At 50.1% G+C, this 27,757-nt stretch overlaps 2 protein-coding genes across 5 annotated transcripts; both read right to left on the bottom strand.

The window, feature by feature from the left end:
* Positions 1–571: 571 nt before the first annotated feature.
* On the bottom strand, positions 572–13,204 carry LOC118727130 (3 beta-hydroxysteroid dehydrogenase/Delta 5-->4-isomerase-like). 2 transcript variants are annotated; one of them, XM_036452564.2, is made up of 5 exons: positions 13,139–13,204; positions 12,690–12,759; positions 5,202–5,353; positions 4,092–4,256; positions 572–1,413 (listed from the first exon to the last, which is right to left on the bottom strand). In XM_036452564.2, the coding sequence occupies exons 3-5, from the start codon at positions 5,344–5,346 to the stop codon at positions 602–604; spliced, it is 1,122 nt and encodes a 373-aa protein (XP_036308457.1). In that variant the 5' UTR covers positions 5,347–5,353; positions 12,690–12,759; positions 13,139–13,204; the 3' UTR covers positions 572–601. The 2 variants fall into 2 exon arrangements, with proteins under 2 accessions (XP_036308457.1, XP_045442924.1); XM_045586968.1 differs by lacking the exons at positions 12,690–12,759; positions 13,139–13,204 and adding an exon at positions 5,536–5,586.
* On the bottom strand, positions 9,109–18,409 carry HAO2 (hydroxyacid oxidase 2). 3 transcript variants are annotated; one of them, XM_036452569.2, is made up of 7 exons: positions 18,277–18,409; positions 17,631–17,782; positions 16,525–16,808; positions 15,209–15,418; positions 13,139–13,297; positions 12,690–12,759; positions 9,109–9,456 (listed from the first exon to the last, which is right to left on the bottom strand). In XM_036452569.2, the coding sequence occupies exons 1-7, from the start codon at positions 18,405–18,407 to the stop codon at positions 9,401–9,403; spliced, it is 1,062 nt and encodes a 353-aa protein (XP_036308462.1). In that variant the 5' UTR covers positions 18,408–18,409; the 3' UTR covers positions 9,109–9,400. The 3 variants fall into 3 exon arrangements, with proteins under 3 accessions (XP_036308462.1, XP_045442926.1, XP_045442925.1); XM_045586969.1 differs by having other exon boundaries at positions 9,419–9,543; XM_045586970.1 differs by lacking the exon at positions 12,690–12,759.
* Between the last annotated feature and the right edge of the window lie 9,348 nt (positions 18,410–27,757).

The raw sequence follows: 27,757 nt of genomic DNA, 5'->3' as shown, positions 1-27,757 counted from the left end.
CCTCCGGTGAATGCTAGACACTTGCTAGCTAATTGATTGGATGGCTGGAGTGGGCCTGGACTGATGGAAAGCGTTCTGTGTTTCTGGGGTCGGATCCTGCCAGTAGACTGTAAGTGGCTCATTTACTGAAAGACCCCTGAGGGAGGTAAGACCGTGACCAGTTAACATTTCTCACTGCTTTGCCCTGGCCGGGTGGCTCAGCGGGTTGGGAGTGTCCTGGCAGGGCGCATACGTAGGTACAGGCAGTTTTTCTTACAGAGGATGGTGACACCTGGAAATAGAGGCAAAGGAGGGAGGTATGAATTCCCATAAACCACAACCTCCTTTGGGTGAGGCATGAAAAGATTTATTCTTCTTTTCACCGAGTCGTGTACAGGAATAGGAATTTAAAAAAAAGGATTTTGTAACGGGCAAAGGAAATGACACGAACAGGCCGGGCCAGTGCCTGGCGTAGGAAGAAGACAATGACATACAGTGGCATCTATGTAACAGGGATGCGGTGGGATCTCGGTCCAGGTCGCTTTCTGCACGAACCCAGACGGGGAGATTGAGAGCCACCGGCTAACCATACCCACACGCACCCCCTCGCCACCCACCCGCCTCAGCGGGCCTTGGCTCTCCCGGCTTCCCGGTGCCGCTTCACCAGGGCGCCGATCCACGCCGCGGTGTTCTGCTGGGCCTGCTCCCAGCTGAAGAGCGGCTTGTAGCCCAGGTCCCGCTGCGCCTTCTTGTAGGAGAAGGTGAAGACGCTGTTGAGCAGGGTCACCGTGTGGCGGTTGAAGGGGGGCCGGTACCGGCACACGGGCCTGAGCAGGAGGCTCACCATCTCCAGCAGGAAGCCCAGCCAGTACTGCAGCAGCACGGGCAGGCCCCTGCGGGCGTCCAGGCGGAAGCCCCACTCCCCGCCCAGCGCGTAGTTGAGCTGGTCGTAGCTCTGGGGCGGCGTGTCGTCGGCGATGTAGTAGAACTGTCCCCCGACGCCCGCAGCCCGCTCGGGGTCCCGCAGGGCCCGCAGGGCCAGCACGTGGGCCCAGGCCGCGTTGCCCACGTACACGGGGTTGACCAAGGAGTGCTTGCTGTTGTGGGGCAGGGTGCCGTGGTTCCGCAGGGCCTGGGCCACGAAGCCGCGCAGGAACGGGCTCCCTTCCCCGTAGATGTACATGGGCCGCAGGGCGCACGTGGACAGGGTGCCGCCGTTCCTGAGGGCCCAGCCGTTGGCGGCCAGCACGGCCTCCTCGGCCAGCTTCTTGCTGTGCGGGTACGGGGCCGACCACGTGCTCTCCAGGCGCTGGTCCTCGCTGGCGTCCCGGACGACCTCCCAGTAGGAGTTGGGCCCCGCCACCTCGATGGTGCTGGTGTAGATGAAGATGGGCACGCTGGCCTGGGCGCAGGCCTCCAGCAGGATCTGGGTGCCTGCCCACGGGAGCGCGCGGTCAGTGTCAGGACAGAACCCAGAGGACCACGCCCCCCGGCCATGGCCAGCCCCTCCTTCCCCACCCAGGGTGGGGGTGTCATTGCAGACCAGGAGGGAGCCCTCCCGTGTCTCTCTGGCTGGCTGAGAGCTGACATGCCGATGCCACAGAAAAGTGCGGCTAGAAAGAGAGGCAAACATGGCCAGGCGTTTGGGTTTCATGGGCCTGTGTGTATGTGTGTGTGTGCGCGCTTCTGATTCTGGAAAAGGACCCAGGGTTGCCACTTAGTATTTTCCTGAACATTAGTAAATGGTCATTTCCCCCCCATCCTTACCATTAACGACAGGCTATTTTAAATAAAATAAGTTAGGAAGCTATACTCTCAGAATATGGACAGTCCTAGTTCCTAGGCAAAAAGAGAACAGTTAAAGGACTTTTATCTCACACACACACACACACACACACACACACACGAGAGGGAGAGAGAGAGAGAGAAGAGAAGAGAAGAGAAGAGAGAGAGAGAAGCACGCTTATAGGTAATAAGCACTCTTAAATATGCATTGAATTGTTCTCCTTTGAAGGACCAATAAACACGTAGTCACAAGGACCTTTCTTGGAGAGCCACTGAGCACGTTAGTGGGTTCTGGGGAGAAGCTGGAGGTCCAGGTTCTGCTCCCGATTGTGTGTCCCCTACAAGGCCAACCCTAGTTCTGTCTGTGACTTCCCAGGTATGGAAAGTGGGAGTGATAACCCTCCTCCTACTGAGCACTGGGGGATTCTGCACTGGCCTTGGAGGCTGAGCTTTGGGGGGAGGCAGAAGGAGGCGCCCTCTGGTGGCAATAACTATCACGGGAGGACCTGGCAGAATCCCTTCAGCTGGGTAGACTCTTAGCTCCTGGAAGTAATCCAGAGCGCCCTCCCCTCCTTACAAGGAATCTCTGGGCCAAAGCATCATTTTTCTGTTTTGCATTTAAAACTCCCTTTTAAGGACATGGTGAAGTTTGATTTTGGGGAGAGACAGCTTCAATGAAAAATAACTTCAATCTAGAGGCAGAGACTATTTGGGGCTAATGTACCTGCAGAGGGAGAAGTGACAATCATCACAAAGTATTTTCTAAGCCTGGGAGTGACCTTGCTTTTAGCCAACGTATCATGTCTCAGGGATTTCACATCTGTTGTTGGAGCTGTGAAGAATGGGAATTGTGAGGGAGGGCTGATTGCGGGACACTGGTTCCTCTCACCCCCTCCTTGTAGTGTGGGGGTGACTAGGGGCGTGGCCTAGTGGGAACTGAAGGGGTCTTTTTTGTTATTATGCTGTTTTTGGCTAGAGACCCGAAGTGGATAGAGTGTTGGTCTGTGGACTGAAAGGTCCCAGGTTCGATTCTGGTCAAGGGCATGTACTTTGGTTGCGGGCACATCCCCGGTGGGGGTTGTGCAGGAGGCAGCTGGTTGATGTTTCTCTCTCATCGATGTTTCTAGCTCTCTATCCCTCCTCCTTCCTCTCTGTGAAAAATCAATTAAAAATATATTTTAGGAAAAGAAAAGAAAAGGAGTCTGAGCACCTGGCACAGAGGACCGATGGGCTGGGGAGACGGGGTGCCGTCGTCCTAGAGAGGCTGGCTGCCGGGGACCAGATGGATGACATAACGGCAAGCTAACGAGGGGGTGAAGCCAAACCTTCGAGCAAAGGCGTCTGTATTTAAAATAGATGGGAAAGCCACACTTCTGAAAGAGCCACCAAGCCTTTAAGGTGTGAGGATCGAAGGTGTATTTTGACACCTGGTTAGAACCAGTCTGTAGGAGGAGACCTGGCGGTGGGACGAAGAAGTGGTGTGAAGGATGATGGGATGCCATTATGGTTAAGAAGATGTTACAGGACGTCCAGTGCCCCATGACCCTGTAGTTCCAGACCACTGCACCAGCTTCATCCTGCACAGGAAGTCCCGCCCACGGAATCCGGCCCAGAGCTGAGGCCCATGGCTGCTGACTGACTTGGGGCCACCTCACCCCAGTGCCCTTCATTCGTGGCTCCCCATGTGTGATCATCACCTCAGAGCCACACGGGAGGGCTAACATGATGACTGAGGAAGCAGCTGGGAGGCCCGGGTCCAGCCCAGGGGGGAGGTGGTTGAGTATCAAGTGTTGGAGGTTGGAGTTTAGTTCCTTCTCGATGGGAGCAGCGCTAGAAAGAGCTTCTGCGGCCTCTGGAGTCACACTGCTGTGGGTTTCAATTCTAGCTCTCCCTCTCTGGCTCAGGGGGCCTTGGAAGTTACTCAGCCTTTCTCATCCAAATACCCGAGGACACCTGGCTGGTGTGGCTCAGTGGTTGAGCATCGACCCATGAACCAAGAAGTCCCGGTTTGATTCCTGGTCATGGCACATGCCTAGGTGGTATGCTGAATCCCCACTAGGGGGCGTGCAGGAGGCAACCAAGCAGCTGACTGTTGATGTTTCTCTCTCTCCCTCCCCTTTCCTCTTCTGAAATCACTAAAACATTAAAACAACAACAACAACAACAACAAACCCAGAGGACAACAGCCAACCCTCTCTCGGTTGGTAGTGCTAAGCAAAAGCACAGACCTCAGGTGATCAGCGACTGCTCTGCTCCTCCCTACCTCGTCCCGTTCTCCCAGCCTCGCCGGCCCACCCCACCCCACCTCCTCCGGAGGAACCCAGTACCTTTCACGTTGACATCCATGATGGTCTCTCTCGGAATGGCATTGAAGACGTCAATGACGGAGGCGGCGTGAATGACAGCCGAGGTGCCCTGGCAGGCTCTCTTCATGAACTGCTCATCCAGAATGTCTCCTTCCAGCAAGGTCAGCTTGCTCTGGCTCTGGAGCTCTGTGTGAACACCGGCAGGTCACTGGGAGGCATCTTGGATCTGGGAGTTTCCTGATAAAGGTGGCATTTTACCCAGGTCTCCAAGGACTAGGGGGGTGGGGGTGGAGGGGAGAGCGCTGAGAGGGAGGGAGGGAGGCACATTCCACAGGAGGACAAGTAATCCGAAGCACAGAGATCAGAATGTGTAGTGCTTATTGGAAATAGCAGGCATCTGTTTCCACGCATCTCCTTCTGAAAAAGACCTGGAGCAGTGCGGAGTCACGCGTGCCTGCAATACTAAGCTGTCAAAAGGACTCGTGGGAAGTCGCCCATTCATGGAGTAGAGGGGAATGATTGTGGAGAGTGGCTATACAGAGGACAGCATTTGGATTTCCTTCTGTAGGGAGTGAGGCTCACGCATGGATTTGGAATATGTGGAGAAATGTGAAGGCTGGAAAGGGGGGCAGCAGGAGAGGGGAGAAATCCCACACCAAGGAAGGGAAGAATTCCTACCTACCCCACTAGCCTGCAGGGACGCAGAGGAGCCAGGAGAGGGCGCTGTGGAACCCCCGGTGGTGGAGCCATGGCTCCGTGGACATGTGGCTGCTTGTGTGGTGTGCGTTGGGTGGGAGGCAGGCCCAGAGGAAACCTTTCAGGCAACCTAGTGGTTAAGAGCACGGACTCTGGGCGAAACCAGTTTGGCTCAGTGGATAGAGCGTTGGCTTGTGGACTGAAAAGTCCCAGGTTCAATTCCGGTCAAGGGGAAGTACCTTGTTTGCGGGCACATCCCCAGTGGGGGGTGTGCAGGAGGCAGCTGATCGATGACTCTCTTTCATCAATGTTTCTGACTCTCCCTCTCTCTTCCTCTCTGTAAAAAATCAACAACAACAACAACAACAACAAAAGAGCAGCCTGCCTGGGTTCAGGCTTAGCGCTGCCATTTCCCCATGACCCAAGTTCACTTACTAGAGAATTCCTCCTGCAATTCTGGTCTGAAGGCTTTGTCCAGCGCCCGGATCTCCTGCAGCTCTCTCTCCTCCACCAGCAAGCGGATGATCCTCTGGCCCAGGAATCCTCCTGCGCCCGTCACGAGGCAGCTCCACCCGGCCATGGCACACCTGGGGACCGAGAGGTGCCCTCCAGAGACCGGGAAGCTGGGGAGCAGGTGGGGCAGAGGCCCACCCCGAAGAGGCCTACCCCCCAACAGAGGCCAGGCGGCTACAGGTCACACACCCCTTCCTTTCCCCCAACCCCTCCGCACCCACGACTCCTTGAGAGAGAGATTTGGAAAAGCTCTGACCTGCTGGGTTGCTAACGGTCAGAGGGAAGAGCCTGAGCCTGAGCCTGTCCCCTGGAGGCAGACCGGAGTCTTGTGCCCTCCCCTCTGGCCCGGCCTTTTTATCGTGGCCTCTATCGGCTCCGTGTCATCGCTCACGCCTGTCCCAGGACCCCTCCTACTGCAGAGTGCGGACTCCAGCCTCTATCTCCTCTCCCTCCAGAGCAGGGGAAGAGAAGGCCAGCCCCAAGGCCACCCTCAGCAGGACACCCTCAGGGGTGCTGGCTGTGGGGGAACCACAATCTGTGAATTTCAGGGAGACTAGGAGAGTCTCCCAGCGCAGTGGGGGTTTTGCCTGTGAAGTAGATATGCGGGGTGGGTGGAGGGGGGTGGTGGGGGGTGGCGGGGGTGTGTGTATATTTTAGTTCCCGTCTCCTCTCTCGGGGTGTTGCCATTTTGCAAAGCTGAGACATTTGCAGTGGTGGCAGCAGCTCCAATCGCTATGCTGTGCGGGAGGAGACCTTTCCCACCCAATATATCCAGACATCAATTTTGCTCCCCCCCCCCTCCCCCCCGGAGAGGTCTGGGGGAAGCTGTCCAGTGATAACCGCCCACTTCTATGGCCTGTGTCATGAGGTTAGGGGTCTAGTTGTGTTCGAAAACTGTTGCATGCTTGACTAGTGTTTCTATTTTATACATCTTTATCTCCCCATGAGGATTAGCAGTGTACGACATATTAGGGAATGAATGAGTGAACGAATGAGTGGAAGGATACACAAACAGTCCAGGACTCTGAACGTCTTAGTGTTTTTAGTCCTTCGGTTAGGTCTCGGTGTTTTGGTGAGAAGCTGTGGTGCTGGCCTGTGAACCTGACCAGTGCTTCCCGGTCCCCTACCGCCCCCCTTGGGTGGGACAGGGTGGCTACAGGGGGGCTGGATTGGGTATTTTCCACCTCCCAGGGAGGTTAGGGTCTTGCTAAGAGCAGGGGGCTCTGGCGGGCACATTTCAGAATGGTTCCTTTCCCCTCCTCCTCTAGGGGAGGTGTGTCCTGTCCTCACTGAGAGAACCGGGAAGTAAACCAGGTAGAATTCCCGGAGGAAAAACAGAAGCCTGGGGGCATCCTGGGATGGGGCCCGCCCTGGAGTTTTTAACTTTCAGACTGGTCACCTCGACAAAACCCTATGACTCTTCATGGAGGTTTGTTCACAGATTCCCGCTCAGGTAAGTTGTGATTCCCTGGGTCTGCCCGTCTCTCCAGTGGGGGGCAGTGGTGTGCCCTGTGACCTCACTTTTCGGAGGGACTTGGCGGAATTAAGTTTTCAGTTTGCTCAGCTTTTGACTTCTCGTTAGGAGTGGAGACCTCTAAGCTCCTCACACCCTGCGTTAGGAAACGGAAGTCCTTCTGCCACTGAGTTTTCACGTCAGTTAGGGTTTGACAGAAGAAAACAGGGATGCGTGTAGTCTTGCCAAACTTCTCGAAGACAGTGACGTGGGAATCTCCGTCAGGCAGCCTGACCCTGCAGTGGCTTCTCAGCTGACTCTCTTTATCAGAATGAGGGCTTATCTCTTAGATGCCCAGTATTCCATCCCATTATTGAACACATTCCAGTGGAGAAGGTCACCGTGCATTCTAGCACGCAGGCTTTCTGACTGGCCCGAGAACCGCTCCCCCTCCTTCCCCCCCCAGCACAGCCTCTGGCAGTACCTTATCATGACTTTGCTCCTTTTCCTTGGGCTCTTGGATCTAGCCATCTGAGTCCAGAAGGAAAAATGACTTCAGAAATAACACACGTGTGTCCCTGACCAAAAGAGTAAGGTTGACACCCAGGCAGAAGCACACAGGGAGGATTTATGCCAGACTCTCCTGGAATGTCAGTGAACTCCATTATGTCCACAACTTGCTTTCATGATGCTCACTCTCACTCCAAACCAACCTGGAATGGCTAAGTCAAGCACCCAGCTGGTGATGTTAGGACTGGCCATCATGCCTGCTTAGAAGTCCTCACAAGTAAAGTTATCACAGAGAAAACTGGGGGATTTTACAAGTTAGCCAGCCAGTAAGGTGATCAGAGCATCGAAAGGTTCAAGTCGGTGATGCGTGGGCAGACTGAATAGCCATCTCAGATGTGGATGAAGGAGATTTGAGTTTATTTAAGGAAAGTGGGGGCTGGGGATAGCCAAAGGGAAGGGGTACACAGCACTGAGCCAAAGGGCACTGGGTCCATGATGGCAGCCAAAATATACTTAGGACCGTGACAACAAGGAAGGGCATAGAAGAAGCAACAGAAGAGGATAGAGTGAGCTGCTCTGGCTCACTGAGAAGGAGAGAACAGCAGGACTTAGAGACAGGCTCGGGGGGTGGGTGGGGGGTTAGCAGTGCCACTGCCCATTGCTCCCCTCATAAGTCTTGTGGGGTCACGTAAAGGGAAGAATGGGAGAGGGAATGGCTCCGGGGGAGACTGTGCACTGGGTCCTTTGTCCTGATCATACTTCTCCCTCTCCTGCCGGTGAGAATCTTAGGGGAGGTCCCCGGGGAGGGTCTGAACAGACTATCCATGATCTTTCCTCCTGTGCTCTTCCAGGGTGGTGGTCTCCACGGGGTGCTCGGGGCCAGGGCAGGGGGGCACTAGCCAATGTGACTGGTCTGGAGGCAGCCATGGCATCACTTCTCTGCTTTTGCTGCTTCTCTGGGCCTGGAGCTGAACTATAACGGAGGCCTGGATGTGATCTTTAGGAGGATATGAAAGACAGGGGAGGACAGGTCACCCTGGGGACAAGGTTCTCGCTTTTCCAGTTTTGCCCCTTGCTCTGCCCTGAGGAGTCTCTATACCTGGTGCGTTGTCTTGCTCTGCTCATGTCTAACAAGCATGAAAAAAAAATCTGACGAGGTTGTGAAGGGGTTAAAAGAGTGGATGTCATTCTATCAATGATTTCTCTGGTTTCATGCCATATTTTCAAGGCTGTTATTCTTTCGCACCACCAAGGACAGTTTGGTACTGAGATATTCTTATTTCTGATGTGAAAAGAATGAGACCAAAGCTGTGGACGTGACACAAATGGAGTCTGAGGCAGAGCTCTGAGCTCTAGAGGTTAAATCCCGAAGAATGAAGGTCTAGGAAGGGTCCCACGCTTCGCTGTGCGTGACGCTGCGTCCTGCTAGGGGCCAAGGTGAAGCCGGGGAGTAGGCCAAGAAAACACTGAGCTTATGTGACTTCCCCAAGCCACCCCGTCTGCCAGTGGCAGTCCTGCCTCTTAATCCCTTGTCTGCATGGCTCCGCAGCCTCTTTTAAACCCTGTTATTTCCCTGGTATTTTTAGAGTGGGGAATGATTTTTTGTTGGGGGGATACTTTATATGTATTGCTCCTCTGTCCAGAATGCAGATGCCCAATGATGTTTCATAGAGATGTAGAGGATATTGCAAGAATTTCATCACTAGTCCAGTGGTGGGCAAACCGCGGCTCAAGAGCCACCTGCGGCTCTTTGGCCCCTTGAGTGTGGCTCTTCCACAAAATACCACGTGCGGGGGCACACGTACAGTGCGACTGAAACCTCATGGCCCACGCGCAGAAGTTGGTTTTCGGCCTTGGCGAGTCTATTTTGAAGAAGTGGCGTTAGAAGTGGGGCCAAAGAGCCGCATGTGGCTAGCGAGCCGCGGTTTGCCGACCACTGCCCTAGTCAATCATCATTGACGCGCCCTTTTCCTTCAGAGGGGGATTTCGGGCGAGAGAACAGCATATAAAGAGCAGTGAGGCAGAGGAGGGTTGGGGCCGGGAGGTGAAGTGGTTGAGCCGCTGGATGGCACAGGGCCTGGGCAGGATGGTGCCACACATAGGCTCTGGTCTGGTCTTCCCGTGGGCTGCCTCGGCAGTCCTGTCCCCAGCTCTTTCCTTACAACCTGGAGAACTGGATCAGGTCCTGGTTGATCTCAGCAACCGACCGGCAGCCTAAAAGAACAAGGGGTTCAAAAGCTTAACGAACGATGCCATTCTGTTTGCCTCAGGAATTATTCCAGGAGCCTGTGCGTGGGTCCTCTTTTGGCATTTTTAAAGCAATGCGTGTGTGTAGTAGATACCCTTCACCTTGATCTGGGTCCTGATAGGCTCAGGTAGGACGTGCATGTTAAGGAGGAAATGAGTCAGGGACAGCTTAGGAGATGGGGTATTTCCTGTCTTCTCAGGAGGAGTTCTGAAAAGTGAAACCCCCTCTGCAGTAAAGGGTCCTCATTAGAACGCAATAGGATTGGAGCTGAGATTACACACGGCGGCTCCAGAAAGGGACTTCAGATAAGAAGTAGAAGGGGCCTGGCCGAGGTGGCTCAGTGGTTGAAGGCTGACCTATGAAGCAGGAGGCGACGGTTCGATTCCCAGTCAGGGCACATGCCCGGGTTGCAGACTCGATCTCCAGTGTGGGGCGTGCAGGAGGCAGCCAGCCAGTGATTCTCATTATTGATGTTTCTATCTCTCCCTTCTTCTCTATAATCAATAGATATATTTTAAAAAGCAGAAGAGGAGGGAGAGAGCATCTGGGTGGCTTATGGGCTGGAGAACTGAGGGCTGAAGGAAGCAGTGAAATCTCCCTGGCGATGAGAAGGCTGCTGGAATTGAACAACAGGATGTGTAATGTCCGCCTGGAATTCCTTTCTATGCCTCTGATGTATGCCCCTTCACCTCCCCAAACACAACTTGAGCAAAATGTGTTCCTCACAAAAAATATGAGTCAAAAGAGGCTCTGTTCCTCAGAGTGGAAACAGAGGAAGGAGTTGCCTGCCTGGGTGACTGCGCACACAGAGCCTGCACGCTGGACTGATCGGCAGACGTCACTGTGCGGGCCTCGATGGCTCTCCCAGGAGGGACAGTGATTTCAGAGCCTTGGGCAGACCTCCTCACGGAGCACAGAGATCAGGACAGGCTCTGTGATGATGTGCCACAGGAAATTAGTTGAACTGTGAAAAAAGGGGGGTTACGGAAAGTAACCTCACAGGGTGACCTGATCAGAGATTCCCAGCTGGGCAGAGCGTGGTGGGGAATCATACTCGAGGCACATACTGTCTTCAGTAAAAGGTGAGCTTTGCCTCAGCAGCCCTGTCCATGCTTTCTGTGCCTCCCGGTTCAGGCACCTTTGCAAGGCCCTGATGCCTCTTCTCAGAAGCCAGCTCCCGGGAAAGAGCAGGCAGGGTTAACTGTTCTGTCACCCGTCCCCATGTGACCTTCCCTCCTCAGTTCCAAATGCGTAAGGGCAGCTGGCAAACTGTCTTTTCTTGGAAGCACTTATCTCTGTTGGAAATTTATTTCTTTCGAAACATTCGCCTCTCTTGCATCCAGGCGTACGTGCCCTCTGTTTGGCTCAAATAAATCTTTATAAAAACCCTCTCCCGCTTCGGATGAGGGATGAGAACGCAGTGAGGTCTGTGCAGCCTTCAGGTGATGGGATTTATATGCGGGCATTTTTTTTTTTTTTTCAAGACAAATCATTTTAACCTTTTTGTAAATATAAAAATTTCAGAAAATTGGTCTCCCAGCTGGGAAAGCCAATACTTTTCAACTCCCTTTGTTTTCGGCAATAGTGTTACAGGGTTCTCCACCCAGGGCTGTGATGTCACAGAGATATTAGGGGGAACTAGCACACATTTCCAGGGGAGTTAGGTGATTCCTGACTGGCTGCCTCCTGGCACCAGTTTTAGGTAGCGTCTTACATGCCTTGTGTAGGGAGGGAATGGGGAGTGACACCACCTCCGGGCTGCACACCGAGGTTCTGTATTTTGCTGAGCTCCATCAAATGCACAGTCCCCCCACCTAAGATCCCCTCTCTCCAGGGAGGAGTCTGGGGGTGGGGGGTGTCTTACCTGCAGCAGTGTCTCTTACAGGATGCCCAGGGATGCCCTTTAGTCTGGTTTCCTATCCTTTCCCTTCCTCTCGAACCCTCTTCTCTGCCCCTTGTTTGGTTGGCATCACTGCTGTTTCTATACACTTAAACAGTACATCTCCCTGTAGAACGATCAGAAGGGAGAGGAGTACAAAGAGTCGGGCACAGAGTGCCCATAATCCTGATTTTCCTTTCCTTTTTCTCTGTCCATTACAAAAGGTGTCCCACTCTGTCTCAGAAATAGTTAATAGCGGCCATTAACATGGGAGTGGTGAACAGGTGCTCACTTTGGTGGCATGATGAAGCTTTGTTATTGAGTTTCCCATCAGGCTATTGTGAAAAGAAGTTTGGACACCAGTTTGCAAGAAGTGGGGGACACGAGGGAGGACAGTCACCTCAGCCTCCTGGAATCCACAGACCTGCAGGTCTCCTCACCCCTCCCCTGCGGCTCCCAATATGCTCTCAGTTCCCACCCCTCCTCAGGGGAAGAACTCGGTGAAGTCGGGTCATTTGGAAATGAGTTACTTAGAAAAATACAAACTAAAAACGTCAATCCAAAGGCCCTTGAAGAGGAAAGCCAGCACCAGTAGTTGGGAACCACTGTTTTTGGGAACACTGGGACTCCAGGCTTTGCTGAAAATGTAGAAGTTTTTATGAGCGCTACTCCACAATAATTTCATTTTTGATCGAAACCCATGTAATTTTGAGACACGTTTGTCTTGCTGTCTGTGGTTACAGAGGACAATGCTTCTCCTCCCTGTTTCTATCTCTCCTGGGTCCCTCTGTACTTCCTCTTCGACATAATTTCTCGACTATTCACAGTCCATGAGTACTGTTTTATACTGACACCCAGAGCCACACCCAGAGAGTCTGATATGCTCCGAACAGTCCAGAGCAACCTGCAGGCCTCGCTCCCATAATGTGACACTACGTTGACCTTCGTACACCTTAATCACGGACAGCAGAGCTCCCAGTGGGCAAGGACCAGGAAGTAGGAGCTGTAGCTTTTGTGTTTCCTGCAGTCTGACTTACAGAGGTGACTGAGAATGTGCTAAAGCTCTGAGGATGCTCACTGATGCATTGCTTAAAAGAGCAGAAGCTTAGGAGCAATCCAGATGTCCAACAATAGCAAGTTTGTTATATAGACTATGCGTTCATGGTTAAGATGTGTCAACGACAAACCTTTGTCAGGGACATATCTTTCCTGCTGTCTCTGCTGGCGTCCCCAGGCTGGGGAGCGGCGGCTAGAAGGGGGGCCACCCTCCTGCTCTTTAGACCTCCCACTTTCAAATCAGGAAGAGAGTCGGACACTCACCTGTAAGGGCCATGGAAGTGTGGAACTCATCCTTCAAAATGCTCAAAACTTCCCCAACACCATGTTCTCCCTGAGAGAGAGAGAGAGAGAGAGAGAGAGAGAGAGAGAGAGAGAGAGAGAGAGAGAGAGGGGAAGGAACATTGTGACCATGAGCTGATATAGATTCTAGGTGTGCTCAGAGATAGGGAGACGTGGTGAGGAGCATGGGTGATCAGTGAAATAAAGAAACGCCAAGAGGAGAAGGGGTGAGGGCTCTGGAAAACGTGCAGTGTGCTGCAGAGGAAGCCTGGGGGTGTGGGCCAGGTGGAACCCTTCTCTGGGAATCTGCGGCACCTGGAGAGAAGGTAAGCTTGGGTGGAGAGGGGTGGGGGTGGGGAGGAGACCACAGAAAAGCACTCGAAGGAATGAGGAACTCGGTACCTCCAAGTTGGCCTTCCCTTTGGCCTCACCTTGCAGGCAAGACCCCACAGGACCGGTCTCCCCAGGAAGACACACTTTGCCCCCAGGGCCAGAGCCTTGAGCACGTCGTTGCCCGTCCGGACCCCGCCGTCCAGGTACACCTCCAGCTTCCCCTTCACAGCAGCCACCACTTCCGGCAGGGCGTCCACCTGGAGCAGAACACGCGCGGCCCGAGGCTGACTCAGAGCATGGAGACCGCTGCGAGCCCTCCGCAGGGGGGAGAGCCAGGAGTCTAACCCTGTAGCTTCTGTGTTTCCTGCTGTTTGTCTTACAAGAGTTATTGAGGATGTGCTAAAGCTTTAAGGATGGCCACCGAGGCATTGTTTAAAGCAGCAGAAGCCAGAAGCAATAGAGGTGTTCAACGATAGCAAGTCTGTTACATAAACCATCCTTTTATGGTTAAGAAGCACAAATTGCCAGTTATAAAAGCAGTCACAGGAATGTAGAGGACAGCCTAGGGCAGTGGTCGGCAAACTCATTAGTCCACGGAGCCAAATACCAGCAGTACAACGATTGACATTTCTTTTGAGAGCCAAATTTTTTAAACTTAAACTTCTAACACCACTACTTCAAAATAGACTCGCCCAGGCTGTGGTATTTTGTGGAAGAGCCACACTCAAGGGGCCAAAGAGCCGCATGTGGCTCTCGGGCCACAGTTTGCCGACTACGGGCCTAGGGAACATAGTCAATGATATTGTAATGATAATGTCTTATCATTATGCTGTACAAACTAATGTAATATTGTATGTCAGCTGCAATTGGAAAGTAAATTTTAAAAAATCATACATTGTCCATTCATACTATTAAAAATAAGGGAATATATATTGAAATAACATGATGCCCTTAATATATTTGTGTGAAAAAAAGAAAATTAAAAATATGTATCATTTTAAAACCTAAAATGTTGTATGTGCATTAAAGAGTTTATAAAAATAATTCCAAAAATATTGCCACTAATGATAGTGATAAAAATAGGGGTACCTGTTACTTTCTTTGGCTTTTGTATGTTTTATAATTGCACTGCACATGTCCTACATATATAGTAAAAGGGCCAAAAATAGAGAGGGAAAAAATCCACTTTCTTCAAATGAGTCAAGCAGCAATTGAAGAATCTGGAAAATAAGCTTCATGAAAATATGTATCTTCATGGAGATAAAGCAACAATGAATTCCAATTTAGATGTTCTTTCCTTGCCTCTCTCCTCTTCATTTTCTTTCCCCAACTCCATATCTAATGGACATAAATCCACTTTATGGGAAAAATTACAGAGTGTCCTAAATGTTTACAAAGGAATCCCGGGCACTTTAAAGTTGTGTTGAGAAGAACGGTTATCTATCAGGGTAAGTGACATACTGTTCCTCCTGAGTTGAGTCATCTGAGAAAATGTGAGGTTGTGATCCAGGCAGACAGGCAGCCTTCCCACTGAGTGCTGCTTCCTGGAGGCTGGGACCTCGGTGCTTCGGAAACACCTCTAACAGCAACCCTCCCCCCACCCCCCCTCGCAATGACTTACTAACTGTGAGAACTGGAGATGTTACTTAACGCCGATGAACTCCAGCACTCCAATCTGCAACATGGGGATACTAATATTGTTGTGAGATTTAGGGATAATAAACGTAAAGTGTATAAAAACAGCCTGCTACACATGAGGCTATTATTAAAAGTCCTTAGCCTGGCTGGTATGGCTCAGTGGTTGAGTGTCTATTTATGACCTAGGAGGTCACGGTTCGATTCCCGTTCAGGGCACATGTCTGGGTTGGGGGCTTGATCTCCATTGTGGGGCGTGCAGGAGGCAGCCGATCAATGGTTCTCCCTCATTATGAAGTGTTTCTCTCTCTCTCCCCTACTCTTTTCCTCTCTGAAATCAATAAAAATTATTTTATAAATAGGGTATTAAAAAAATCTTTAAAAGGTACACACATACCAACATAAGTGATAAGAGAGAGGGGACGGTGCACACCAAACTGCACAGAGTACTTTGCTCTACAGACACACACACACACACACCCTCCCACCCTCCCTCCCTCCCTCCCTCCTCCCTCTGAGGTCCTCCTCCTTACAGAAGCAGGAACGTCATCCAGCTGCCGCCCTCCGTGGTTGGAGACGATGATGCCCTGCACGTTGTGCTTCATGGCTAACTCTGCGTCCTCTTTGGTCAGGATCCCTTTCAGGATGATGGGAAGGTGAGTGATGGTCCGAAACCAGGACAGGTCATCCCAGCAGAAGGCGGAGTCGATGGGAGACATTTGCAGATACGGCACTGAGCTTCTCTGTGGGGATAAGGGGAAAACTGTAGTCCCAAACTCCTTCAACACTGCTTGATCCGGTCCTGCGTGTGGCACACTCAGAAAGTGAGTGAACTCTAAGCGAAAAGCAGCAGTTAGCAGCTTAAAAAGAGGCGCTATCAAACCAATTCTAGCTCCTTTTCTTTATAAATATAATTTTATACTTTAATTGCTTACTCATTCACCACTGTTGTTTCCCTGTTTCCTTATGCCAGGATCTGGGGACTCAAGACAGCTGAGACACAGTCCCCATGTTAAAAGAACTCAGAGTTTAGTGAGATGGATAAGCAGAAGCATGTATAGGCCAATGGAACACATTCCGGCTGAGATGCACAGGACAATGACAAAGAAGCAATACTTCAATGATCCTAAGTCGGACAGTATGTGATAGTGACCCACCTAATATCCAGAGATAAGGGCTCCCGAAAGCCTCAAGGCCAAGTTGTGTCTGACTTAATGAGTAGGACTGTTGAGCGTTTCCTGGGGGATATCGCTGGTACCTACTAACTGAAAAGCCTGGGGTCCCCATCGTCACTGTAGCCAAGGAATTCCAACTTGACCATGACTTTGTCTCTCTGGGGATTCCCACCCCATCCAATGGTAGGATTTTAATGGGTGAAGTGCTGTTTGCCGTCATCGAGTTCAGAGATTCCAAACACCTGGTGCTCCCTGGATGAGTTCCAGGTGTACAGAGAGGTTGACTCCCCCCTCCCCCCCCCCCCCCCCCCAATTTCTCTGGGCAGCAGGGTGGGGCCTGGGCTGGTTACACGCCAAGGGCTGGTCGCCTTCGCTGTGAGGACCCCGTCAAATGGTCAGTTTATCAAAGTGTGCCGCCCCAAATGATCATTTTCTAAGTGTACCATGAAGGAAAAAATGCTGGAAGACTCATGCAAAATCTTTTTATAGCTTTCTCGGTGCTCAGCACTGGCCAGAACACTTCTGGTGACAGATCAGACAGCTCCAGGCTGCATCACCAGTGCCGGGCACAGACAGGCGCTCAATGCATTCTTGCGGAAGGAATGAAGGGAGGAACCCCGGAAGGGGCTTTGCCCTCTGGAATGCCCGCCCATTGGGCCTGGTATCTTTCCTACCTCCTGAGGTGACCCGAGATCCTTCAGCAGTAAATTTGACTTCAAGTTCAGCTGGTTGCGAACGTCATGTCGCCTGTTGCCAAGTTTGGGCACGTCCACGGTGATTACCAGGGCTCTGAAGCCCAGGGATTCGACCCGCTGGACCAGCTGCTTGTTGAGCTGTCGATCTCGCTGCACGTAGAGCTGGAACCATCGGAAGCCTCTGGGCGCCGTGGCGACGATGTCTTCCAGGGTGCGGCTGGCGTATGTGCTGGTGATGTAGCAGATGCCGGCTGCCTGGGCAGCTGCAGAGCAAATGGCACAACTCAGGGTGGAGGCCAGGGGCATTCCAGGCGGGGGCGGGAAGCCCCGGGACCTGCACTGCTTCTGGCCAACTTGCCCTGAGGGAGAAGAGAAGGCCCGACTTACTTCTGTGCCCTGTGGGGCAGGGTTAGAAGTGGTTTTTGTTGTTGTTAAGATATATATATATATATATATATATATATATATATATATATATATATATATATTTTTTTATATTTTTTTAAATTATTGATTTCAGAGACAGGAAGGGAGAGAAGGATAGGAACATGAATGATGATGTCCGGCTGGTGTGGCTCAATGGTTGTGACGACCTATGAACCAGGAGATAACAATTTGATTCCTTCTTTTCTTTCCTCCCACCCCCTCTTTTCTTCTTTACTTTCTTCTCTCTCTCTCTCCTTTAATACCTTCATATTGATTTCACAGAGGAACAGAGAAGGGGAGAGAGAGAAAGAAACACTAATGATGAAAGATACTCATTGACCAGCTGCCTCCTGCATGCCCCACACTGGGGATCAAGTACACAACCTGGGCATGGGCCCTGCCCAGGAATTGAACCATGACTTTCTGGTTCATAGGTTGATGCTCAGCCACTGAGCCATGCTGGCTGGGTGAAAATGGGCATTTTCTCAATCTTTGGGGAGGTGTTATGCAAACACAGTGTTAAGCATTCCTCTCCCCACCCTCCTTCATGCCAACCATGTGCTGTCCCTCAGCCCCTTCTCTGGAGAAACCCCGGGGCTGCCCACCCTGTGTGAAGGAGGCCTCCCGCCCATCGCTGGCCTCAGTGGCCTGGCCCGCACCTCTGGCCGTGCTGGTCTCTCCATCGGGCCAGGCCAGGCAGTGGAAACCCGTGGGCGCAATGCAGATGGGGGCGCTGATCTCCTCCCCTTGGATTGTGGTCCGGGTGTCCACCTGCGACACGTCTCTCAGGTACCGGGGCCGGAGGCGGAGTCTGCGCGAGAGAACAAGGAGGTCTCCTGTGGGTGGGATTGTCTCCGGCACCGAGGTGCTGCCTGGTGCTGGAGCCTCCAGATTCCTGCTGCAGGCGGAGACCAGACTAGGCCCCCGGAAACCTCTGGTGGGGGACCACTGGCTGGTAGCTAACTAGGCAGCACAGCAGACTGGAGGCTCCTCTCCTTCAGGGAGCTTCTCCCAACCCTGATTCCACACGGACCCCTCTCCTGTGGACCCCACAAGCCCTCTGTGGTCTGTGTCTGTGTCTACGGCAGGGTGACTGATCTATGGGCGTTCTGCAGAGGCACTAAGATAGGCGTTCTCTCCAACCTTCCTCTCCCCAGTCATCTGCCCCCCCCCCCCCCCCCAATAACACAAAAGCCATTCTACATCTGCTCTGGTCTTTGCAGGCAGAAACCAGGCCTGCTCCCTTCCCTGGAGCTGTGAACCAGGCCCCGAGTCCAAACGCAGAAAAGATACAGGAGACCAGACTTTTTGAATGCCGCGACGTTGTCGTGCAGGGTGAAGCCTTCCCCAGCGCCTCCTTCGATGTAATCCCAAGTGGACTTGGAGAGCCGCTCCCGCGCGTGGGCCTCAAAGTCCGTCACACACACCAGGGACATTGCTGCACCTTCAGAGGAGAAGCCAAAACCAAACCACCAAACCCAGTGAGAATAATTCAGAGGGAGAGGGGAGAGGAGAGGGCACAGGGGGCTACAGCACGATTTGGATTTATGATTAACCTTTTGTGTTCTTTTTATTTTTATTTTAGAGAGGGGGGGAGGGAGAGAGAGAGAGAGAGAGAGAGAGAGAGAGAGAGAGAGAGAGGCATTGATCAGCTGCCTCCCCCACACTCTCCAGGGATCTGGGGATCGCACCTGCAACCTGCGAATGTGCTCTGATGGGGAATCAAACCTGTCACCTTCGGGCGCATGGGCTGGTGCTCCAGTAAACTGAGCCACCCGGCCAGGGCAGCCCCCCGTGTTCTTTACGTGGACAGAGGCAAATGTGCTATCAAAGGTGCAGCCAGCCAGCACACCTCCATGTAAATCTTCCCTACCTTCCCTCCTTAATTTCAAATGCATAAAAGAAACTGGTGTCGAACTCAACCAGAGAAGGGGCCAAAATCTAAAATCCAGCCTAAATCGCGGGCCGAATGGTTTACTGAACAGTCATAAACTGTCATTGTGATGGAAACGCAGCGGAGCGCAGTGATGACAGCGCGGTGCGGGCCACATTGCAAGGCCTGGCGGGACGGATTTGGCCCGTGGGCCTTGTGTTTGACACATGTGCGAGTCTAGAGCATCTGAGATCTTGCTCCCTGGCACATGTAGTCAGCTTGGCTCAGAGAAACTCTCATAAAAATTCTCTGCAGATCTGGGCACTTCTCAACGCCCAATGTCTCAACAAATCCCCTCATTACACGCACACAGAAGTGCCCTTCTGCAGATTGCTAGCATAGTGATGCTTGTGTCTGGTTCCAGGAAAATGGCTCAGCCTCACTGAGAATTACCTCACTCAGAATATTGCGAATTATATAATCTGAAAGCTGCTTAGAAATAAATAACCCAGCATCTTTATATACCAAACACAATTTTTATCACACTTTTTCTACTGGTTTTTTCTATCTACTTCCCTGTGAAGCAGGCATTAAGTTCGTTCTCTCTCTCTCTCTCTCTCTCTCTCTCTCTCTCTCTCCATTGGAAGAGAATGAGACAGTTAATGATTACAGAGCAAGGCCCAGCACCCTGCCTTCTGCTAGTCTTTACAGATAGATGTTCTCCAATATCAATCTCACGGTGCACAGCCACATAGTTGACTCACATGAAGCACTTGCTATGTGGCATTTAAGAGAATTTCCTAGGGTGAAAGCACAATTATGATGCATTTTCTTTTCTTTTCATAGCATGCGTAGAGCTCAGGAGAGTACTGAGCCCGTTGTTTTCCTTAGAGGTAAGGCTGATAGTGGAAGAGAATGACAGCCTTGTTCAAAGCTTTCCCTGAGTTTGGGAGGCAGACTTAGTTCTGTATGTTTTTATGTATTTCAGTTTGATCCATACAAGACTTAAAGGGACAATCTAGGTCATCTAATGGTTTGTTTGTGTTCCTGTTTTCTTTGATCTCCATTCAGATAAAGAAGAGGAAAGAATAAGTCTTTTTCAAATGAATAACCGTAGCTAATTTAAGCTCATTCCATTTGTTTAGGCTTTTTGCCTCCTGGTAAACAGCAGTGAGCTACAACTAGTGTACCAGTGATAGGAACGTTAATGTCTGAGAGCAAGGACGTCCTGTGGTATCTGGTGCTTACTATCTGAGGTTCAAAGAGCTCTGCCTGACTGAGGAAAGGGGCAAGGACATGGATGAGGGCTGGAAAGAATCTCAAGGCAGACCTTGCTTTTGCAATATTGCCATTTAATCTAATGCAGTTAGATAACAAGTCATTTTCCTTTGAAGGTTTCACAGGACTTGTACGATTCATATGATCCATGTCTTTTTAGGAATTCTGGATATTTTCAGTCGCCTGGGACTCCAACCTGCATTTTAAAAGCGTTCTTTCCATGGGAAAATGGGTGCTGAGTTCTAAATACAAGGCTCCCAAGTAGAGCTTTGGGACTCAGTTTTGTTGTCATGTTGTGAATTGTGTGCTGTCTGTCGGGAGTGGAGAACATGCAAGGCATGCTAGGAAACAGGTACCTGAATGCTCACTTGGGTGTTTTTTAAAGGTTGGGAATTTTCTTATTCTAGCAGTGGAATAATTTGATTATACAAAGACAGCAAGATGGCTCCTTAGTATCGATAATAACGATGACAATAAAATTGCAACCATTTATTGAGTGCTGTGTAAGTTGTTTTATGTGCATTCATGTTCCAACCCTTATAACCCCCAAGCACAATTATTATGCTCTGTACTGCACAGATGGGAAACCTACAGGTCAGGGAGAATAAAATACTTGGCCCACCTTTGCACACTGAGTACCATGATCGGACTCGCACAGCCTAGCTTTTCAGCATCAAGGGAAGAAGCAAACCTGTGCAGCCAAGTGTGGCTCATGGAGAGCATTGGCATTTAAAATGCGCAGCTTTGCTCCCTTCCATCAACAAAACCAAAATCCAATCATAAAGGTGAAAGGTGTCATCATTTAGCTGGTCATAGACAAGGACACATTTAAATCCATCTACAGAGCACTCGTCTAATCAGCGTTCCACTTGATGATTACAGTAACCTGGCAGCGGCCATGCCACTGTTTTCCTCTGCCTACGACCAGAAAGCGGTGGTCCAGGCAGCAAGTCCACCTCCTGAGGGCAGGGCCTGCACCTTTCAATTTTTCAGAACCTTTTCAAGTGAACAGATTTTTTTGACGCATGCTCCCTCCTAAGGGTCAGTATGCTGCCCGCTGGTTCTAAGACTTGACTAAACGTAACGTCTTCAGTCTGGAGCGTCTTTGAAGAGAAGCCTTCCTTGGTTGTCCTCAGTGTCCTGTCAATATGATCCCTTTTGGCCACCTTGTAAGTTCCCAGTTAGAAGCCACAATGCCTCACACAGTCTCTGGCCTCTGTCCTCGCCCCGCTTGCCACCTCATCTCCTTCCCAGTCCTAAGCCCACAGGAGACACCCAACCACAAACCTGACTCTGAGGTAGGTCCTCCAGGGCTCACGGAAGTGGTGTCTAGAGGCAGCCACTGGAAGCCTGACTCACGGCTGGATGAGGCAAGAAACAGCACGTCACAGCCCACAGCAGAGTGCAGAAGAGGTTCAAGGCTAAAAGTTAATCTTTTAAAGGGGACAGTATTCAGCTTTGGAAGTAAATGAGCAACTAAGCCAGAGCAAGGCTAATTTGGAAATGAACGTTTTGTGCTTTGCAAAGTCACCTCAGATGTCACTGAAGTTCATTACAAAAGGAAACTTCAAAATAAAAGTTACTTATTTACTTCCAAACCTGTATTTCCCCAATTGGTCCAAGATGGTTAAAAGGAGAGAGTGGGTGATTGCAACTGGAGAATTAAAAAGCCCCTGTGATGTCAAGGGAAGCTTGTCTGGGGAGGAGGGGGATGAGAGGGGAGGAGGAGCCACCTCCTGGGAGCCCCAGGCTGAGAGCCAAGGAACCCAGTCAGGAGGGTCCGAGGGCCATGCTGTGTAGGGATCTCCTGGCCTGACAGAGATTAATTTTATTTTTATTTTTTTAATATAATTTATTTATTTTTTACAGAGAGGAAGAGAGAGAGAGATAGAGAGTTGGAAACATCAATGAGAGAGAATCATCGATCAGCTGCCTCTTGCACACCCCCGACTGGGGATGTGCCCGCAACCAATGTACATGCCTTTGGCCAGAATCGAACCTGGGACCTTCCAGTCCTTAGGCCGATGCTCATTCCACTGAGCCAAACCGGTTTTGGCAAGATTAATTTTAAATCAGTGTTTTGGATTTCTTTAAATAAATACCCAGAAGTGAAGTTGCTGGGTCATACGACAGTTCTATTTTTAGTTTTTTGAGGTATCTCCATACTGCTTTCACAGAGGCTGCACCAATCTGTATTCCCATCATCAGGGGTTCCCTGTCCTCCCCATCCTCACAATTGTTGATTTAATGATGGTAGCCATTCTGACAGGTGTGAGGGGATATCTCATTATGTTTTTAATTAGCCTTTCTCTGATTAGTGAGGTTGACCATCTTTTCATATGTCTATTGGCCATATGTAGGTCCTCTCTGGAGAAGTGTCTATGCAGGTCTCCTGCTTATTTTTTTTAAATAGGATTGTGGTTTTGCTATTAAGTTGTATGAATTCCTTACATAGTGTGGATAGTAACCCCTTATGAGATGTATTATTAGTGAATATCTTCTCTCATTCTGCAGGTTGTCCTTTTGTTTTGTTGACAGTTTCCAGTATTGTACAAAAACTTTTCAGTTTGATGTAGTTCAATTTGTTCATTTCCCTTGGGAGACATATCCAAAAAATATTGCTAATTGCCTGTTTTCCTCTAGGAGTTTTATGGTTTCAGGTTTTCCATTTAGTCTGTAATCCATTTTGAGTTTATTTTTGTACTAGAGGCCCTGTGCATGAAATTCATGCATGGGATGGGGGGGATGTCCTTCAGCCCAGCCTGCACCCTCTCCAATCTTGGATCCCCTCCTTGGATGTCCAGCTGCCTTGGGATCAGGCCTAAGCAGGCAGTTGGACATCCCTCTCACAATCTGAGATTGCTGGCTCCTAACCACTCGCCTGCCTGCCTGCCTGCCCCTAACCACTCCCCTGCCAGCCTAATTGATGCCTAACTGCTCCCCTGATGACATAATTGACACCTAACGGCTCGCTTGCTGGGCCGATTTCCCCTAACTGCCCTCCCCTGCTGGCCCGATCACCCCCAACTGCCCTCCACTGCCAGCCGTCTTGTGGCGGCCATCTTGTGATGATGTGGGGCAGCCATCTGCGTTGAGGGCGTGAGGGTCAATTTGCATATCACCTCTTATTATATAGGATAATATGATATAAGAAAGTGGTCTAACTTCATTGTTTGGCATGTTACTGTCCAGTTTCCCCAAGACCATTTATTGAATAGACTATCCCATTGTATATTCTTACCTTCTTTGTCATAAATTGGCCATATAGGCATGGATTTATTTCTGGGCTCTCTGTTCTATTCCATTGATCTATGTATCTGTTTTTATGCCAGGACCATGCTGTTTGGCTATTACCACCTTGTAGCATACTTTGATATCAGGTAGCAATATACCTCCAACTTGGTTCTTTTTTCTTGAGATTGCTTTGGCTATTTGGGGTCTTTTGGTACCACTAAAATTTTTGAATGGAGAAGTGACTCGATAATGTAGGCAGAAGACTGAGAAAAGCAAACATAAGGCTGCGTGTGAAAAAACTTTCCCCAAGAACGATCCTGTGGGATTCACCCAAGTTCACACTAGTTAATGCCTAATGTGCTTCAGTCCTAGCTCTTGCCATACCTCTTCAGTATTGCAACAACAACTAGCATTTGAAAAATGCTTACACTATGCCTGGCACATTGCATGCATGATTTTGCTTGATCCTCACAACACCCATGTGGGTAGACATTATTTCCCCCAGTTTCAAAAGAGAAAATGAAATTAACAAACTTGCCCAAGCCTTCGGTCAGTAATGAGCAGAGCTGGGATGAGATTCTAGCCTGTGGCCACCATCAGTGGCCTGTGGAAACTGAAGGCTACTCCGAGGACATGGCATGGGGTATGCCTGTGTTTTAGAATCTGTACTTAGAGGAAAAATGAACAGCGCTGGGCTGATTTGGTATACCTCGCCTTCTCAAGGCTCCATCTTTGCTTGGAGAGTAACTGCTTTTTGTTGTTTTGCCACTAGATGACAGTGTTACCTCAGGCATGCTTTCAAGCTGGCCATGCTCTGGGACTGGGAAATCCCTTTCCCACTGCAATGTCCACCCTCCACAGGGAGCTTCCAGGGCCAGCTCTCAGGTCACCTGGCTGTTTGCTGTGCCCGGATGTAGATTTTCCATAGCCATTGTCCACACCTGGGCCCCCTCCCTCCCTTCCAGGAAACACCGCAGTGCGGCACAAAGAACACAGACATGGGAACATTAACGCCCAAGCTCGGACCTGCGGCCCTTATTGACTCCCACGTGCTCCTCAATTTTTCTGCCTCAGTTTTCTAACAACATCTCCTGCACTTTAATGAACAGTAAATGAGTCAATCTTTATAAGGTGCTAGTGGGATTCTTGAGCTTGAACTAATTCCCATCCTGGGGACCTTTTGAATCTGACCCCTGCTCTGAGCTAGAGAACATCCCGTCTTCCACGGTGATACTGGAATGTCAGCCTTCACTGCCTTAGCCCAAGTGAGTGACTCTCAATGAGGCACAGTGGGCACAGGTGGATGGGGTCTTGCAGCATCAGAATGGGTTCATGATGGGCCCGACCTCAGAGCTGATACTGGGCTCCATGGGGCAGTCCCAGTGGGCTTGGTGGGTGCTGCAGGATGAGGCTGTGAGGAGATGCTGGTCTTGGTCAGGTGGGCCTGGGGTACCTGTTAAACAATGGGCTGCTTCATTTGGGTGAAGAGAAATGACGGGTCAATCCGGAGCACCAGGGCCCAGCTGTGGAGAGAGCAGATGTGGTTCCACAGGCAGAAAGGAATGGCCCAACCCTCCACGATGGAGGACACTAGACCCTCGTGGTCCCAGCTGTGCCACTGGGCCATCCATCCTGCTTGAGCTAATTCGGATGAGCTTTGGACTTGGAGGTGTGTGCTAACGCCTATCAGGTTAAAAACCTATAAGGCCCCTTGGAGCAGGTTAATATTAACTGTGGGTTGTTGAAATTGGAAGCCAAACCAGCCGTGGACGGGGCTAGGTCAAACCCAGGGGCAGTTTGCATCTTTCTGCAGCCATGGAGCTCCTTACGGGCTAGGACAGGTGTCGGCAACCTGCGGCTCCAGAGCCGCATGCGGCTCTCTTGAAGCTTTACCGCGGCTCCGACAACTTGCAAGCCTGTGTGAAAATGAAGGTAACGTCTTACAGCCCTGATGTGCTGACACTGTGCACTGAGGTTCAGGAGCAAAAATCCCATTAACCAGGTAAATTAAATATTTTAATTAGCTATTAATTTGCAAAAATATATTTTACATTGTTAAGTGAAAAAGTCCTTTTTTTCTTCAGATTGACAGCTAACTGCACAATCCGGTATATAGCATTAAGGTAAGAAACAATATATGCAGTGTTATATTTGTTTTAAATGTCGCAATGGTTTTGCAGCTCCCAGGTTTTTTTTTCTTCCTTCAGAAACGAGTCCAAGTGGCTCTTTATGTCTTAAAGGTTGCCGACCCCTAGGCTAGGAGCTCAAAGCTGTGGGTGAGCTGTGGGCGGGGCCACAGTCACCGGGATGGACCAGAGACGCCCAAAGAAATAGTCCTTGTTTTGTCTTCCAGTCAGTGCCCTCCACTCCAAAGATGTGCTCACTGCTCTGATGCCATCACCATGGACTAGCGTTGCTTGTTCTAGAACTTTACGTTATTAGGATCAATCAAGAGATTATTTAGGTATGCACATCTTCTTTCACTCCACAAGATACTTTTTGAGATTCATTTCTATCGTTGCTTGCTTGAAGTACTTTACTCTTTTTTATTGCTTAGTATTATTGTATTAATATCACACACTTGTTGATCTGTTCCCCTGTTGGTTGGCATTATTAGGCTTGTTTCCAGTTTGGGAGTGATTATGAATAGAACGGCTAAGAACATTCCTCCTGTAAGCATGTTTTCATTTCCCTAGGGAGGTGTAGAAGAGCTTTGCAACAGAGTCGGTGTTCTGTTTATTCCTCCATCACCATTTATCCCCCCAACACCCTCTTCCATCTTCCCGCCTCCCCCGCCGCACACATGGCAGAGAAGAAAAACTTCTCCAAAGTAGCGTTGGAGAAAAAGTTCTCCAAAATGGTTGTATCATTTTGTTTATTTACTTATTTATTTTTTAAAATTTAAATAGATTTTGAGAGAGAAAAAGGACAGGAATGAAGAGGGGGGCAAGGGAGAGAGCTAGAGAGAGAAAGATATTACACACACACACACACACACACACACACACACATATATATATATATATATATATATATATATATATATATATATAGAGAGAGAGAGAGAGAGAGAGAGAGAGAGAGAGAGATTTGTTGTTCCACTTATCTATGCATTCATGGGCTGACTCTTGTATGTGCCCTGACTGGAGATCGAACCTACCACCTTGGCATATGGGGATGGTGCTCTAACAAACTGAGCCACCTGGCCAGGCCGTGGTTGAACCATTTTTAACTCCCACCCCCAGAGTCCGAAAGTTTCAGTTATTTTTCACTTTACTTAATGTTTCAGGCTCTTAGCTCATGGTCACTGCTTAGGGCAGCTCTAAGAATCGTGTATTGGTTCTTACAAACAGATTTCTGAGGGTTCTGCCCCCAGGTGATGCTTCCTACTTGAATACCCTTGATAGGAAAAGGGTTTAGCACCTTAGACCCAGCATGAAAAATCAGGAAGATGCTCAAGGGGCAATGAGGGAGGAAGGAGGTACAGTTCAGCACACCGTGCAGGCCCAAACCCAACAACCAATTGGATGACAGGCGTTCAAGCCAGATCACCCTCACATCCACGAGTGGCTGTGTAACAAGCCACTGTCCCATCCCTGAGTAACCAGAGCTCACCGTTCCCACACTGAGCACAGATCTTAACTAAATTCCCCAAGTGACATTAAGTCTCTGTTCTCCATTATGAAACAGTTGATGAACTGCCATGCTCAGATCCTGCCAGGAGAGCTTAATTTCATTTGTTTAAGATTGCAGCTGATTTCTGAGATCCCCACAACAAGATAGGAAGCAAATATCACAAACTGTGATGTAAATGCAGTAGAAGATTCGGACTTTGTAGGCAAGATAACCACACTGCACGCCGGCTGCACAGAACTGAGCCAGAAACATCACTTCTCTTTGGGCCACTCAAAACCAGAGAGAGAACAACAATTCCCATTTCTATCCACCTACCTGCTGGGGTGGGAGTGATTCAAACGGGACGCAGCTGCATAGAATCATGGCTCCCCAAGTCCAACCAAGAGCTGGGCTGTGTGACTTATCTACTTCCGATCGAAGTTTCCATCCCTGTGAAGTGGAGATAACAGATGGATATCTTACAAGGTGGTTATGAGAATTAGGTAATATATGTAAGCATCTATCACAGTGGGTGCCCAGTCAATGAGGCCTCAAGACTAAGCAGGCGACATGTTTGAATTGTTCACGTGTAGGTACCATCAGACACATGGCAGCGTTCTACACAAGTGGCAGATTCACTGCTGACAGCCAACCTTTGTTGAGTCAGGCAGCATGTCCTGCTGATTAAAGCTCACACAGTAACAGCAACAGCTCCTGGGCTGTGATTTGTAACCCAGTGTCAGCCTCTCAGGTGTCCCTGGTCCTCCAGTCACAAGGATTCACCCC

The sequence above is a fragment of the Pipistrellus kuhlii genome, unplaced genomic scaffold (assembly GCF_014108245.1).
Source record: "Pipistrellus kuhlii isolate mPipKuh1 unplaced genomic scaffold, mPipKuh1.p scaffold_m20_p_24, whole genome shotgun sequence".
NCBI classification, from domain to species: domain Eukaryota; kingdom Metazoa; phylum Chordata; class Mammalia; order Chiroptera; family Vespertilionidae; genus Pipistrellus; species Pipistrellus kuhlii.
The sequence above is the reverse complement of the archived record's forward strand: the minus strand, read 5'-3'. Positions and strand labels throughout refer to the sequence as shown.